Source organism: Trichomycterus rosablanca, chromosome 19 (genome assembly GCF_030014385.1).
Source record: "Trichomycterus rosablanca isolate fTriRos1 chromosome 19, fTriRos1.hap1, whole genome shotgun sequence".
Lineage (NCBI taxonomy): Eukaryota > Metazoa > Chordata > Actinopteri > Siluriformes > Trichomycteridae > Trichomycterus > Trichomycterus rosablanca.
Genome location: NC_086006.1, coordinates 17,454,760 through 17,472,273, shown reverse-complemented (window position 1 = coordinate 17,472,273; position 17,514 = coordinate 17,454,760). Strand labels below are relative to the sequence as shown.

General features: G+C 40.2%; 1 protein-coding gene across 1 annotated transcript in view; it reads right to left on the bottom strand.

The window, feature by feature from the left end:
* rbbp8l (retinoblastoma binding protein 8-like) overlaps positions 1-16,965 on the bottom strand; it is a 28,779-nt gene extending 11,814 nt beyond the window's left edge. The window contains exons 1-9 of the mRNA XM_063015618.1: positions 16,899-16,965; positions 14,197-14,239; positions 12,486-12,581; positions 12,281-12,393; positions 10,996-11,071; positions 9,618-9,817; positions 8,649-8,701; positions 3,241-3,296; positions 408-1,053 (exon numbers count right to left, since the gene is read on the bottom strand). Of these exons, the coding sequence (XP_062871688.1) occupies positions 408-1,053; positions 3,241-3,296; positions 8,649-8,701; positions 9,618-9,817; positions 10,996-11,071; positions 12,281-12,393; positions 12,486-12,581; positions 14,197-14,239; positions 16,899-16,965 (1,350 nt within the window). The remainder of the gene's footprint in view (positions 1-407; positions 1,054-3,240; positions 3,297-8,648; positions 8,702-9,617; positions 9,818-10,995; positions 11,072-12,280; positions 12,394-12,485; positions 12,582-14,196; positions 14,240-16,898) is intronic.
* Positions 16,966-17,514: the final 549 nt, after the last annotated feature.

Below are 17,514 nucleotides of genomic sequence, written 5' to 3'. Positions count from 1 at the left end.
GATGAGCCAGTTTGGTGTGGAAGAACTTGACTGGCCTGCACAGAGTCCTGACCTCATCCTGATAGAACACCTTTGGGATCAATTAGAGCGGAGACTGCGAGCCAGGCCTTCTGTTCCAACATCAGGGTCTGACCTCACACGCTTCTGGAAGAATGGTCAAAAATTCCCATAAACACACTCCTAAACCTTGTGGAAAGCCTTTCCAGAAGAGTTGAAGCTGTTATAGCTGCAAAGGGTGGACCGACATCATATTAAACCCTATGGATTAAGGATGGGATGTTACTCAAGTTCATATGCGTGGAAGGCAGATGAGCAAATACTTTTGGCAATATAGTGTATATTACAAAAACAGTAACTGATGAAAATCAGAATGGGTTACATGATATTGTTTGAGGAGCATTTTATACCTGTGATTTAGAATCTCCTGCTTGTGGATTGCTCTGAGGGCTGGAGGCATACTGAGCTGAAGACGGTGAAGAGAGTGGAGCAGGTGGTGATGAAGATGAGGATGATGCAGAGTCTTTCTCTTTTTCTTTCAATTTGGAGCCTCCAACATTAGACAGATCCAGCGGTGCCTCTTCCTCTCCTTTCCTGAGATTTTCTCCGAAGATCCGCTCGGGTTGAGAGCTCGTCCAATCGCCTGCTGCTGCTTTCTTGATTTGGCCGTCCAGCCTCTCACACAGGCTCATTGTGGGTGGGCAGACGGGTCGCGGAAATACGAGGCTTTGAACTGGCGGGCGGCACTCTGATGGAACCAGACTTGGCAATCGCAGGATGGTGGGGCTAAAGTCATGTTTTAGGTTTGAATGGACCATGATACTGCTGCTCTCGGAGTTCACCGTCACCCATTCAGATTGCTCAGGAACACGCCAGGGAAGGGTGGCTGGTGATGTCTTTATTGGATGGGGCCGTAATGGGACAGATACAGCGACCGGACGCTCCTCAGAGCGCTGAGGCGAGAATAAAGAGTTGTTCTTGATGAGACGGAGATGAGGAGGGAAGGGAAGGGTGGTGGGGGACTGACGAGGATCCAAGGACTCCACGCTAGCTGCTCTGTAAAGAGAGGAAAGCAAAAACTGCTTACCTTCAAGTCTCAGGTGAGCCTCATGTCACTCATTAAATTAAGTCCAATTTGAGCCCATGGTTTGCATTTAAATGTCATGTACTGCATGTGATGTAAAGTTCATAACGTTTTTATTTTATTTTATTGTACAGTATATACCTGGCTGTAAATTATATTAAATGCATTTATGTCCTCTAATAATAATAAAAAAACTGGGGTCTATTGTAATTTTTCAGTACCATCACTATAAGTATTTAAAGTAATTGATAGGATACTAACAGGTTAATACAGGATACTAACTAGTTCATTTAAAAGTAGTGTTGCTACCATCTCATTATGGAAAACTAGTTCACTTGTAATCTCAGCATGCATGCTTGCATCTCAGTATGTCTGCGAGATATCTCACAATGGATGTCAGCTCATCATCTAAAACTCATTCCCAGCAAGACAGAGCTGTTACTTATTCCTGGAGATCAATCTCCAACCCAGGACCTAGTCATCTCTCTTGATGACTGCCAGATCAGACCGTCTGATGATGAGATTTGGCCATTTCTCTCCATGGAAGCCACTCAGAGTCTTGTCCAATCACTTGTAATCTCACGGTTGGACTACTGCAACTCCCTCCTGGCAGGTGCTCCCATGTCCACTATTAAACCCTTGCAGCTCATTCAAAATGCATCTGCTCACCTGTTTTTTAACCAACCTAAACACTGCCACATCACCCCCACTTCTGTGTTCTCTTCACTAGCTTAAAACATTGATGCTCGCCTACAAAGCCAAAAATGGACCAGCCCCAAGCTACCTTTGAGGTCTAATCAAACCCCGCTCTGTATCACGCAACCTCCGAGCCACTAGTCTCGCCCGACTTGATCCTCCACCCAGGACTCAAGGAAGACAAGCATCAAGACTCTTCTCTGAACTTGCACCCAAGTGGTGGAACGAACTTCCTAAGTCTGTCCGAACATCTGAGTCTCTTGCTGTCTTCAAAAGATGATTAAAAACCTTCATCACCTCTTTACTAAGCACTTAAGCATGTACTTACTTACTAACGCTCTTATTTATTTCCTGCACACAAATAACCCAAAAAAACCCCACACACACTTTGGTTCTAACATGGTTTCAACAGATTTATATTATTGGACTGTTGTCTACTTAAACTAGAGTAAGGTAATGTTTACTATGGAAGCACTTCTGTAAGTCGCTCTGGATAAGAGCGTCTGCTAAATGCCGAAAATGTAAATGTAATTATAATTTATAAGTCATGAAACACTATTTTATCTTCAGAATTGCTCATTACATGTTATTTTATTCATATAACCCTTACTGTTTGGCTAGAAACACAGTTTTACTATGATAAGTAATATTTTATCAGCTTTTTGCATGGTCTCTGCATTCCAGATCAAATACCACTACAAATAACAGTCTGTAGTAACAACAACACTGATTGGACATACAATGTACTGATTTACAACAACAGGATATAATGTTTGCCATTTGTAACACATCATTCTTCATGCAGCAAATAAACCATCTACTAGCCTAAAATCTAGGTGGCATCTAGGTTTCACTTCTTAAAATATGACCATTCTTTGATTTTAATATAAAAAAAGTTAATATTGGTTTGTAGCGCTTGGGTGGTGATCTTGAGCTGTAAAGTTGGGATTGTGTAAGGGGTGGAACAATGACTGAACAGGGTTTCCTCATAACTGCTGACTGATCGTTGGCACCTACAGAATGAGACAGGGGATAATGGAGATCAGTGCGTGACTCGAAACAGATCTCCATATGAACTCGCCCCGTGCAGGTGAAAAGTTGAGTCGGTATTGCAACTCTACTCAGTCAGGAGTAGAGGTCTGCAGCAGCGAGAGTGAATTACAATTGAGTAATTGGTTATTATTATTATCTGTATTAAGATAAGGCTGTAATATCAAGAAGTTCACCAGTATGGGGTGGAGTGGGGAAAGAAAAGCAAAAAAAAAACTGGTGAAAACCCATGTGGAAATACACTGCATATGAGCTTTAACCAAAGTCTGGCATTAAACCCAAGAGCTCCAGGGTTTGAATTATGGGCTGGACTTAAATACACAAGGGGGTGACATTTCATGAACCTAGTCATGGAAGGACACATATCAGCCTTACTGATGGTCTAAAGCCATAAATCGTCGATTTGACCTCACCTCCTCTCTCTCCATGGTGCTTGACTTGTTGCAAGATTTGTCAGCTTAGTCATCTCCTAAAATAGATTAGGACACACATGCAAAAATTACTTAAACATACAGTAATAGTAACCACAGCCTTTTTATATTGTTCTCAGAAGAGACTCAGTTCTCAAAGATTCAGTTCTTTGTAGTGTGGATTTCAAAAGATGATATACACAGATCAGCCACTAAAACCACCTCCTTGTTTCTACACTCACTGTCCATTTTATCGGCTTCACTTACCATATAGAAGCACTTTGTAGTTCTACAATTACTGACTGTAGTCCATTTGTTTCTCTGCATGCTTTGTTAGCCCCCTTTCTTAGCACCCTGTTCTTCAGTGGTCAGGACTCTACAGAGCAGGTATTATTTGGGTGGTGGATCATTCCAGCACTGCAGTGACACTGACATGGTGGTGGTGTGTTAGTGTGTGTTGTGCTGGTATGAGTGGATAAGACACAGCATTGCTGCTGGAGTTTTTAAACACCTCACTGTCATTGCTGGACTGAGAATAGTCCACCAACCAAAAATACCATGTGGGCAGCATCCTGTGACCACTGATGAATTTTTGATCAGCTAGAAGATGACCAACTCAAACAGCAGCAATAGATGAGTGATCGTCTCTGACTTTACATCTACAGGGTGGACCAACTAGGTAGGAGTGTCTAATAGAGTGGACAGTGAGTGGACACGGTATTTAAAAACTCCAGCAGTGCTGCTGTGTCTGATCCACTCATACCAGAACAACACACACACCACCATGTCTGTGTCACTGCAGTGCTGAGAATGATCCACCACCTAAATTATACCTACTCTGTGGTGGCCCTGTTGTGGTCCTGACCACAGGTCGTGAAAGCAGGTTAAAAAAGTATGTAGAGAAACAATGGGACTACGGTCAGCAATTGTAGAACTACAAAGTGCTTCTATATGGTAAGTGGAGCTGATAAAATGGACAGTGAGTGTAGAAACAAGGAGGTGGTTTTAATGTTATATATTGGTTGCAAAGATGCAAAGATATCCAAATGGATTTAGATCTAGTGACTGGGGAGGCCAGAACACTGAAGTCACTGTCTGATGTCGCTGTCATGATCATTTAAACGGTTTGCGAAGACTTGTGCTTTGTTACATGGCTTGAATGGGTATTAGGGCCCCAATGTGGGCCCCCTTTTAAACATCCAACACTAATACAGGCAACACGACTAAACAGCAGAAAATGCATTTCTGCAGAAGCAATAAAGAAAACTTCTGTCTACCCTCCCTCCCACAGACATGGCCAATTGTGCCTATTACATGCCTAACCAATGCAATGCCTTTAGTCTTGACCCGTTTCCTCTTGTTGGCTGACAGAAGTGGAACCTGATGTGGTCACCTACCTGCCTTTTTATTATGTATCAGACCCAACAATGTTATTTTTAATCTTAAACTATTTCCATTTTTGCCTGACTAAAGTGGAACCAAAGGGGAAGGATGAGACATAATGTGGAGGGGAAGCAAGAGGGTTGCAGGACAAGTACGAAGGTCCTTGTTGTAGGCACAAACCTGGGATGATTGAACATACTCCGGAATGTGGCCTGAAAATGTTGAAGTGTGTACCTGTAGCAGATGTGGTGACAATAACAGTGGTGGGGATGGAAAGTTTGCCAAGGGTGCCATTACCAGGATCAAGCTCCTCCTCTGAGCCTGTTGTATGACCTCTTTGAGGACATATTGGAGGGGGGCAACAATAAAAAATCCTAAGATGATAGGCTTCTTAGGGGTGAGTTTCTGGTCCCTGTCCTTTCTCTTTATTCATGCAATTTCTCCCATTTTTATCGGCTTCACTTACAATATAGAAGCACTTTGTAGTTCTACAATTACTGACTGTAGTCATCTGTGTCTCTGCATGCTTTGTTAGCCTGCTTTTACCCTGTTCTTTAAGGGTCATGACCCCCACAGGACCACTACAGAGCAGGTATTATTTAGGTGGTGGATCATTGTCAGCACTGCAGTGACACTGACATGGTGGTGGTTTGCTAGTGTGTGTTGTGGTGGTATGAGTGGATCAGACACAGCAGCGCTACTGGAGTTTTTAAATACCGTGTCCACTCACTGTCCACTCTATTAGACACTCCTACCTAGTTGGTCCAACCTGTAGATGTAAAGTCTATTGCTGCTATTTGAGTTGGTCATCTTCTAGACCTTCATTAGTGGTCACAGGACGCTGCCCACAGGGCGCTGTTGGCTGGATATTTTTGGTTGGTGGACTATTCTCAGTCCAGCAGTGACAGTGAGGTGTTTAAAAACTCCATCAGCGCTGCAGTGTCTTATTCACTCATACCAGCACAACACACACTAACACACCACCACCATGTCAGTGTCACTGCAGTGCTGAGAATGATCCACCACCCAAATAATACGTACTTTGTGGTGGTCCTGTGGGGGTCCTGACCATTAAAGAACAGCATGAAAGGGGGCTAACAAAGCATGCAGAGAAACAGATGGACTACAGTTAGTAATTGTAGAACTACAAAGTGGACAGTGAGTGTAGAAACAATACACACTAAATCATAATTAAAGCATGCAACACATTATAAGAAAGTTGGAATGGGACAGTATATGACTGGAAAATCTCTGCAAAATCAATACTGAATGACTGTAACCTTGACAGTAAATGGTCACCACTATGCAAGTGGTGTGTGTGTGTGGGTGTGTCTAGATAGACATATACGTACTTGTTATTTTAACTATGTTCTAATGAGGAAATGAGGAATTCAGCTGTTCTTTCAGCTGTTCTTGTGAAAGAGTAATTTTTTCCATTCTTGCTTAACATAACAGTTGCTCAACAGTCTGATATCTGCTGTATACTGTGCTGTATAATGCATGACTCTTTTACAATAAGATGACGATGGGTTTGGTCTGCAGACAAGCAAGCCTAAGTCTAGCACCTGCATTCTCTTACTAACATGTGCAGAATGTAGCCTGCCATTTATATAACAGACATTGTGTAAGCATGGTACTCTATTGTTGGTAACAAATGCTGTTTCCTGAATGCTCTGAGGGTCCATACTGAAGGTCTTTCAGTTGTATAAGTTATATGCTACAAAATACATGATAAACAAAATACACAAAATTCCCCTAGGCATTAACGCTGGCTTGGTTAGGCCATCAACGTCTCTGAGGTCAAGCTCATCTACGATGGACTGATGCACAGTGAGAACGTCTGTTCTCGTCTGTTGAGTTTAACTCAACCTTTACTACTGTTCTTTACTACTATACATGCAGAGTTCATAGGGAGTGGTATGAAGGTATGGTAGTACCAATGGCATCTGTGAAGCCAGCATTGATATCTGTTTCAGCATAAAAATCCCAGGCTACAGGTTAGTAAAAGAATGCAGGTGCTAGACTGAGACTAGCTTGCCTGCAGTCCAGACCTGTCATGTTATCATATCGTAAACAAGTCATGTACATTGATCAGCCGTAACATTAAAACCACCTCCTTGTTTCTACACACACTGTCCATTTTATCAGCTCCACTTACCATATAGAAGCACTTTGTAGTTCTACAATTACTGACTGTAGTCCATCTGTTTCTCTGCATGCTTTGTTAGCCCCCTTTCATGCTGTTCTTCAATGGTCAGGACTTCCAGGACCACTACAGAGTAGGTATTGCATGGATGGTGGGTCATGCTCAGCACTGCAGTGATCAGTGGATCAGACACAGCAATGCTGATGAAGTTTTTAAACACCTCACTGTCACTGCTGGACTGAGAATAGTCCACCAACCAAAAATATATCCAGCCAACAGCACCCTGTGACCACTGATAAATGTCTAGAAGATGACCAACTCAAACAAGAGCAATAGATGTGCGATCGTCTCTGACTTTACATCTACAGGGTGGACCAACTAGGTAGGCGTGTCTAATAGAGTGGACACGGTATTTAAAAACTCCAGCAGTGCTGCTGTGTCTAATCCACTCATACCAGCACAACACACACCAACACACCACCACCATGTCAGTGTCACTGCAGTGCTGAGAATGATCCACCACCCAAATAATAACTGCTCTGTGGTGGTCCTGATCAATAAAGAACAGGGTGAAAGCAGTCTAAAAAAGTATGCAAAGAAACAGGTGGACTACAGTCAGTAGTTGTAGAACTACAAAGTGCTTCTATATGGTAAGTGGAGCTGATAAAATGGACAGTGAGTGTAGAAACAAGGAGGTGGTTTTAATGTTAAAGCACAATATACGGCAGACCTTGGGCTGTTGAGCAAGTGTTGTTAGGCAACAATGGAAAAAAAAAAAATTCCCTTTCACAAGAACAGCTGGTTTCCTTTTAATTTCCCCATTAGAGCATTGGTAAAAAGACATGTAAGTATCTATCCATCCATCCATCCATCCATCCATCCAGTTACATATGTGATAAGATGTTATTTTGTTCATTTGAAAGATGTAAGCCTTCTCAGAGCTGTTAATAACAGCTGTTTTTTGCTGGTATTAAGTCTGTAAACGTTGATTGGTATTGGTGGATTGAAATATGAGTTGCCATTATTTTTGCATTGAATTTTTAAGGGGCAAAGTATGGTACACCCTGTACTTTTCTGAAGTAGATACTCATTTCTATCACATTAAACTACTATTAAAATTACACTTGTTTCTTTCCCTCTCCCCTAATCTAGTCGTATCCAATTACCCTGATTGCATTACGCTTCACCTCTACTGATACAACCCCCCACTGCTGACTGAGAAGCTTCGCAACTGACACACGTCCCCTCCGACACGTGTGCAATACCGACTGCATCTTTCCACCTGAACGAGGCGAGTTCATATGCGGATCAGCCTTGTGTACGGAGAGCCACACCCTGATCAGCATTATTCCTCAACTCTGCACAGGCACCATCAGTCGGCCAGCAGAGGTCATAACTGCACCAGTTATGAGGAACCCTGGTCCGGCTTGTCCCACCCTCTGAACAACAGCCAATGGTTGTTCATGTGGCCGCCCAGCCCAGCTGAACAGCAGAGCTGATGTATTCGAAATCCCAGCTCTGGTGTGCTAGCGTATTTTACCACTGCGCCACCTGAACTTTGTTTTAGAGTAGTTAATTTTGCAGGGAGGGTTAGGGTTAGGGTTAGGGTTTTTTCGTTCATTTTGAATAGTAATATATTAGTACTTATTAGGGTAGAATGGTGATGTGGTTTATAGGACCTAAGGACCTAGGGTTGAGTATCATATACTCTTCCCCTGCCTGTGTAGGTTTTCTTCAGGCACACCTGTATAAGTGAATGAGTGTGTGTAACCCTGCAATGGATTGTTACCCTTGTCCTGCACTTGTTAGTGTACCTAAATGGATTTTTATAGTTTTTATATATATTTAATATTTAATAAGACTGACATAAATGATCACTTACAAAATTCGGTGTTCCACTCCACCCCTGTACCAGCTTATGCTCAGATGCTTTGTCTGCATACAATGACATACAATGACACACAAAGAAAACAAGCAAAAAAACAAACAAAACAGGAAGTTAATTTATAATACAAAAGATTCAAAATAACAAAGTGATATACAATATATGGCCAAAAGTATGTGGACACCTCACAATAAGCTTGTTGGACAGTCCATTCCAAAATCAAAGGCTTTAATAGGGAGTCAGCCCCTACATTGCTACTATAACAGTCTGTATTACAAGATTCATGAAGGTTTGTGCCCATTTAGTCAAAAGTCATTTGTGATAAACGTTTTACTTCCTCCAAGGTGTTCAGTGGGGTTGAGGTCAGGGCTCTGTGCAAGCCACTGGAGTTGCTTTAAACATAATGGCATAATTTACCAAACATAAATTATTATTATCGTAGTGGTACAGCAGTCTATTACGCTAACGCACTACCACTGACATCCATTCACATTACACTTACATTTTTGGCATTTAGCAGACGCTTTTATCCAAAACGACTTACAGAACTGTGATGGTATATTGTATAAACAAGTGAGGGTTCAGGGTCTTGCTCAAGGGCCCAACAGTGGCAACCTGGCAGTGGTGGGTCTTAAACCAGCAACCTTTTAAATACTAGTCCAGTACCTTAACTGCGAGGCTACAACTGCCACTTTGATCCGGAATCTCAGTGGTTCGATCGGTCATGTCTACACAGCAGGGGTGGTGGATGGCTAAAGCGCAAGAATGGACTGGCACCTTAACCGGTGTGTTCCTGCTTTGTGCCCAGTGTTTCCTGGTAGAACCAGACCTGCTACAACCTTCACCACAAATAAACCATTAATAGTATACACTTTGACTATGGGTGTGGTTATAACACCTGAGCTTAATAATTAGAAGGGATTACTTTTGGTCATATAGCACACTTTAATTTGAATAAAAGAGTACCTGGTGTCTCTTCTCTCTGAGCCAAGCTCAGTCTGCGTTCAGGCTCAGTTTTTACAGTGGCTGTTGGTGTAGTGGCACCCCCTGGTGCTGTCTGATCATTCTTCAGCACAGAGGTCGTCTGGGTTAGAGTCATGGCTGCAGGGTCAGGACAGAGCTTAACCTCAGGGCTGCTTGCTTCTTCTTTGTGACCGTTTTGCTGCCTGAAAAGTACAGGAATGTACAACATAATTTAGAATAAAACAAATTTATTCTAACACAGATTACGATAAAATAATTACCAAACATCTTTTTTTGTTTTACATAAAAATATAATTTTTTAAACTACAGTACAAGTATACACGTTTTTAATTGCCATATTTTAAACAGTGGTGCCATCATTCAAAACTAAAAGTGTAGAAGTCTCAGGGATTAATCATTTTGACTGCAAAAAGACTTAGGCTGCATCCAAATACAAAATGTAGTTGTATGAAATGTTTATTTTGATATTTTATCATCAAAATATTACTATACTATTTAGTATAGTAATTTGTGGTTTGGTGCAGACTAGTTTGTATGCGGTCAGAAAACAATGAGCATATTGGGCACCTTACAGCAACTACATGTCCTGTGATGAATGTAACCAAAGTGTGTAAAACACAATAAATTAATAAATAAACAATGAGCTTATTAGCTGTGGTAAATTATTATTTTTGTTGGGTTTTTTTTTCTACTCTTAGAGAAATTGATGTAGATGCTGACTGGTCCATTTTGACTTAAGGAATTTAAGTTACTCTTGGTGTTATTCAGGATATTAATAATCAGTATTATTCCTGATTTTTTTTAAAACTGGTACAGAAGTGATGTCACAATATTGTAAGGACTCTTTTTAATCTCAGAATCCCACTTATTGCAATACAGAGGTAAAAACACATATATAAAGGTCTCTTTTCCATTGCAGGGTACCTTACAGTACAACATGGTATGTATCAAAATCCAGAACAATCCATACCATATCTTATGTGCTATTGTCCACTTCCAACAGCATTAGGATACCCATAAAAATAGGAGAAGTTAACCGAGGCAGTGCAGGGTTTGCCAGAGCAAATATACCATGCAAACTGTAAACAAAAGCAGTAGCAGCAAAGCTGTGGATATTGTGGTGTATCCCTGTTTAATTTCTGAATTTTAATAACTGCCATCTATAACAGTTGAGATTTAAATATTCCTGTGCTCCACCCATACATCCTGCTAGATTGGTAACCACATTTAGCATGCAAACTCAGATACAGTATAGGTCAATAGAAACAAAAACTACATGTGGAATAAAATATTAAAAACACCATAGCATAGGGTAGCATGTAGTGGAAAAGGAGCAATAGTGCCTAAGTGTGACACTTACTCTAATCGTCCTCTGAGACTCTTCACCTCCTCTTTTAGTCTTTCATTTTCTTTCATTAATGCACTGATCTCTCCCACTAAAGCAGGAGGAAAACAACAAAAGCAAACAGAGGAACGTGAGGAAATTTGTGCTGATGCGCTCTTCTTAACAAAAAATTAGTTACGGTAACCACTTTATTTTCGAATTACTGTACATATTATGGGTGGTGGCGCAGTGGGTAACACTGTCGCCTCATAGCAAGAGGGTCCTGGGTTAGATTCCCAGGTGGGGCGGTCCGGGTTCTTTCTGTGTGGAGTTTGCATGTTCTTCCCGTGTCTGTTTGGGTTTCCTCCAGGAGCTCTGTTTTCCTCCCACAGTCCAAAGGCATGCAAGTGAGGTGAATTGGAGACACTAAATTGTCCATGACTGTGTTTGATATAACCTTGTGAACGGATGAATCTTGTGTAATGAGTAACTACCGTTCCTGTCATGAATGAAACCGAAAACGTGTAAAACTTGACGTTAAAATCCTAATAAACAAACAAACAAACAAGATTCATCAGTTCAAGTCTTTAATGTCAAACACATGTCTTTGGACTGTGGGAGGAAACCGGAGCGCCCGGAAGAAACCCACGCAGACACTGGGAGAACATGCAAACTCCACACAGAAAGGACCCGGACCGCCCCACCTGGGGATCGAACCCAGGACCTTCTGAGCCGCCACCCATAATCCTAATAAATAATAAATAAATTAAATAAATAATAAAATTAAGGGTTTAGCAGGTACTGCTGTGTGTTTATCCACTGTATATACAGTGAATTAAAAAAAGTATTAGGACCCATAATGACAAAGTACTGACATGTTTTTAGATTTTTTTTCAAAAGTAAACAATATTTACTAAACAATAATTCATTCCAAAGTATTTCTGAAATGTGTGTACAAATAAAATTAGGTACTATTAGACACATTTCATTTAGGGATCTGGAAAGATAGGTTCATGGCCAATTTACTTATGTATTTATTTATTTATTCTATTCATTTGTCAAAAAGCTTTTAATATTTGTACTTAAATATTACTATTTGGAATTTTATTCTTTCCTGCTACTATGTAGTATTTTTGCAGATGTTTAAGTACAGTGATAACAGCACAGAGGTCACTGATGAAAATGTTTGTGCAAATGGATAGCAACCATTTAGGTAAAACTAAAATCTGATGTGACTTGAAAGTGCAGTTCAGTACATTTCTGGCTTTTTAGCTGCTTTTTGCAACAAATCTGATCTGTCCACATATCAATCATAACCTACTTAGTATGGAAATGTGCTGCAGACTCTGTAGATGGGAGCTTTCATAGTCCTGCTGCCTCTTCTTAGCCATCTCCTGAGTGACCGTACACCTATCACACAGCCCTGCTCGTAACCTGCAAACACATGTATATACTGTATATAGTTATACTAATACTTCCAAACACTAACACATATAGATACAGGGTGAAACAACACACACACATACATGTTCTCCAGCTGTTTAATGTTCTCTGTCAGCATTTTGTGTTGCTCTCGCAATTGCTGGTTCCTGTTGTACAGCTCCTCCAGTCTCTTTGCATCACTGCAAAAACAAATATCATAGATTATTTAATATCTACTGTATACACTATATGGACAAAAGTATTAAGACACCCCATGTAATGATTGAATTCATGTGTTTCAGCCACAACAAGTGATATTATATGCTTCTAATTTTGCAGCAACAGTTTAGGAAAGGCAGTTTCCTGTTCCAGCATTATTGTGCACCTGTGCACAAAGCTAGCTTTATAAATACATGAAGAAACACTGGTTCTAAAAAAGTCCAATAGCCGTCATGGAGCCTCAGCCACACTAAACAGCTTTGGAACAAATTGGAACATTCATCAGTGCTGTGATCAGCCATACACAGGCTCCTTAGGCTGAATGGGCACAAATCCCCACATACATACTTCAAAGTCTTGTGAGAAGCTTTGTCAGAAGAATGGCTACTGATACAACTGAAAAGACCATGGAAAGGTGTCCAAATATTTTTGGCCATATAGTGTATGTGTGTTCGTGCTAATAGGTTTAATTATTATAGTATAATATTAAGTTTAAAAAAAATTATATAACAAATGAAAAACTATTAGTAAGGACAAAAGATTCAAATGTTAATCTGTTATTATTATCATTATTATTACTATTATTACATATTTGCGTGATTTAAAACATACAGCTTTAATTGCTTTTGGCTTTTTCTGATGCAGTTGCACATATTTGACCAGCGGATGGCAGCAATGAGAAGTGTTTGGAGTGTTTCAACACCAATCAAAAGTGCGTTTTTCCCAGTTACTGCTTCTAGCCACACCAGGCTCAACTTCTAAGCACCCAACTCATCCAAAAGTGGGACGCTGTAGCCTAGTGGTTAAGGTACTGGACTAGTAATGAGAAGGTCACTGGTTCAAGCCCTACCACTGCCAGGTTGCTTGAGCAAGTTACCTCAATTGCTTAGACTTTATACTGTCACAGAACTGTAAGTCGCTTTGGATAGAGGCGTCTGCTAAATGCAGAAAATGTAAATGTAAAAGTAAATATGAAACACGACAAAACGTTAAGTGCACTAAAATCTCAGTCCCAGCATCGCACAAAGACAGAAACTGAACTTGTTTGGTAGTTTAAATGATTTTATTTTAATTTGTCTCTATATTTGACTAGTTAATAGCCTTATAATATACAACTGCAGATTTCTGATAGCCAAAACATTTTGAGTATTTATTACCAAGGGTTTGTGATTCTTACCACTTGGATTCCACATAACCAGAATTAGCCTACTTATTTTATGTATAACTCCGGTGTTAGAAACGTATGTAACCACATAAGAACAGGTTTGGTAAGACATTCTCTTATGTTCTTTTGATACCTTTATAGTATAAGTGCAAAGGTTATTTTCGTACAGTTGTATTCAGAAATATTCAATCTCCCTATCCCAGAACAAAATCTGGCTCTGCATATAAGTTTGGAGTTATAAATCTTTATTTTCTTAAAAGAAATGGATATTTCTGATTGTGATCTTTCTACCATTATCTTTTAAACTACCACAAGACTTTCAGTAAAATTAATTCAGCAGTTTTTTTTTCCATTACAGGAAGATATTTTCTACATCTATATACAACAGTGTGTACTTCCATCATGAGTATGTTAAAATCATACGGACTCACCAGTTTTTCTTATTGGTTAGTTCCAGCACCTTCTGATGCAATCCTATAAAAGAAATAAAAATTTAAACACATAAAACACTACATTTGACACTATAAAATAGTGAAGAGTTGTAATGCAGGATATGGGTCATTCCTACAACTCCTACGACTGTATACGTACTGTTTTTATCTGTTAGATACCAGAGGTTCCCCATGTCCCCAGTGCTGTGCATTCTGATTTAGTGATGGATATATGAGGTTTAATCATGAAAATATCTCAGTCTTTCAATACTGTTTTAAAGGTTTGATTAAGTCCCTCTAAACTTTGGATTTTTTTTTCATTATGAGTTTGATTTTATTGCTGATTATAAGGTTTTTCACACGTCCCTCACGTTGCTGTTATTGCCTACTACTGTCTCTTATAATGAAGAGCTGTTTTACATACTGACATCATTTCCTGGAGCTCACATGATCTTTTTGGAGGGAAAACAACCGTGGAAGATGAGTGGCTTATTAAACTCCTCATTTTAATTGTTTTTTCAACATTTTATCCTAAAAGTCTTACATGGTCAACCATAACATGTCCAACCTGTTATGGGATATATGAGAAAAAGCAATACGATTTAATCATTTAAAAAATAATCATACTAAAAAGCTGAGAATTCTTTGTCTGAATTCACTTACTTACTGCATGCTAGCATGGTTTTGCTCACTCACGAGCTAATGGCTAATTTTATGTCAGAATGTCCACCTTGTTATGGTCCACCCTGTTACGACCTAATTCGTACCAGGGTGGACGTCACAGTGTATATGAGGTGCATGTGTAATTTAGCTTGACCAATATTAGTTTGTAAAAGTATAACATTTTATAATAAAACATGAAAAACATAAAAAGTGTTTCAGTTTCAAAAAGTTTTAAGGTCCAGGAATGACCCATATAGCAGAAAGTATAGTGGAAATCATTGGTGTTTTAAAGTATAGAATGACAAAATCTGGGATTTTAAAACTACCCTAAATCTTTATTTTACACACAAGTACAAAGAAAAGATTTTCTCTTTTTTCACTGACCTTAATAGTAACTTGCAAATATAAACAAAATAGAATTACAACACATTGATGCATGTATTACACTCAAAAAAGTTCAAACTGAGCAAAATAAGTCAAAAGTTTATAGAATGTTCAGGTTACAACATTTTGAAACACTCCACAATAAGCATGTGAATTGGTAGCAGGTGACGGTATCATGACTGGATATAAAAAAAGGATCCACCAGTGGCCGCTCAGGTGGCGCAGCGGTAAAGTACGCTAGCACACCAGAGTTGGGGTTTCGAATACATCGTATCGAATCTCAGCTCTGCCTTTCCGACTGGGCTGGGCGCCAGCATGAACAACGATCAGCTGTTGTTCGGGGTTAGAGGGTTAGAAAGTCGGATCATAGGTCCTCATAACTGGTGCGACTGCGGCCCCTGCTGGCTGACTGATGGCGCCTGCACAGGGCTGAGGAATAATGCTGATGGGGGTGTGGCCCTCCGTACACAGTGCCCGTCAGTGTATGAACTCGTGCAGATGAAAAATGCAGTCTGTACTGACTGTACGTGCCTGAGGGGGCGTATGTCAGTTGAGAGGCGTCCTCAGTCAGCAGTGAAGGGTCGAACCGGTATAGAGGACGCATTCAGGGTAATTGGACACGACTAGATTAGGGGAGAAAAATTGGGGGGGAACGTGGGGAAAAATAGAAAATTTAAAAAAGCAAAAAAGCAAAGGGGGTCATGGCTCAGCACTTACATTTACATTTTCGGCATTTATCAGACACCTTTATCCAAAGCGACTTACATCACAGTTACAGTATACATTCTGAGCAATTGAGGGTTAAGGGCCCAACAGCAGCAACCTGGCAGTGGTGGGGCTTGAACCAGCGACCTTCTGATTACTGGTCCAGTACCTTGGCCACTAGGCTAAGGCTTGCCACTTGTCACACTTTGTGAGGGAGTTGTTCAAAAAGAATGCAATGCTAGATCACTTCAGTCTGCCATATAGATATTCCATAAGTCTCCAAATTATCTGAGGTCTGTGTAGGTGTGTAGGACAATGCCAGAAACTGTTGAGCCCTCAGACTGCATTTTATTAGAAACAGTCATACTACTATAAAAAATATAGCCACATGAGCTTGGGAGTTCTTTGGAAAACCATCATCATTTGACACATTCTGGTGGAGCGTCAAAAATGCAACCCGATACTGAAACTCAATTCTATGTAAAATCGCTGCTGAATGATCTGGGTCTGGGCTCATCTAAAATAAACTGAAAGACTGGAAATATGTGCTGTGATCAGATGAGTTTATGTTTCATCTTATTGTTGGGAAAGAACAAACAATGAGTTATCTGGCCAAGGACAAAAAGGACTATCCGGACTGTTATCACTGAAAGGTGCAAACCCAATATTGGTCATTGTATTAGGGGGGCATCAGTGCCCACATCAATGTGTAAAGTTCAAAATGTAAAGTGATTTTAAAAGAAATATGTTGCCATTAAGGAAAAGTATTTTCCTGAGAAGTCCATGGTTATTTTATAAAGACAATACCAGAGCACTTCAATAGTATGGTTTCATATACACAGAGTGCATGTGCATGTAAAGCTTCATGAGAATTAGCAAATCACAGATTTGCTTTTAGTTTGTACATTTATATATTTATTTATTAATTTATGACAATCTCTCAATCTTACCTTCCAGCTCGTGCTCATGGACATCTTTTAGCTTATGGAGCAGCTCAGTAAAGCTCTCCATAGCCATCCTCCTCCTAAAGACACAAAAGATAAAAAAGAAAAAACGATTTTATTTATTTTTTTATTAATTTTTGCACCCCCCCAATCTAGTTGTATTCAATCACCCTGTTGCATTACGCTTCCTCTCTACTGATGTTGATCTTCACCCTGATTGAGAAGAGCTATGATAAACACACGCCCCCTACGACAAGTATGCAGTAGCCGACTGCATCTTTTTACCTGAGTTCATATGCGGATCAGCTTTGTGTACGGAGATACACACCCTGACCACATTATCCCTCGACTGGTGCAGGTGCCATCATTCAGCCAGCAGAGGTCGTAATTGCATCAGTTATGAGGCCAATCGTTGTTCATGCAGGGTGGCAGAGCCGAGTTTCAAACCAACAAGTTCGAAATGTCAGCTCTGGTGTGCTAGTTTGTTTTATCACTGCGCCACCGGAGTGCCTGAAAGATTTAATTTATATACTTACTACATAGCCAGCTGACATTCTGTATGTATCCTGGCTGAACAAGGTTTGGACTGTTAGTGGTGGCTGATTTAACACTATTTCTTATG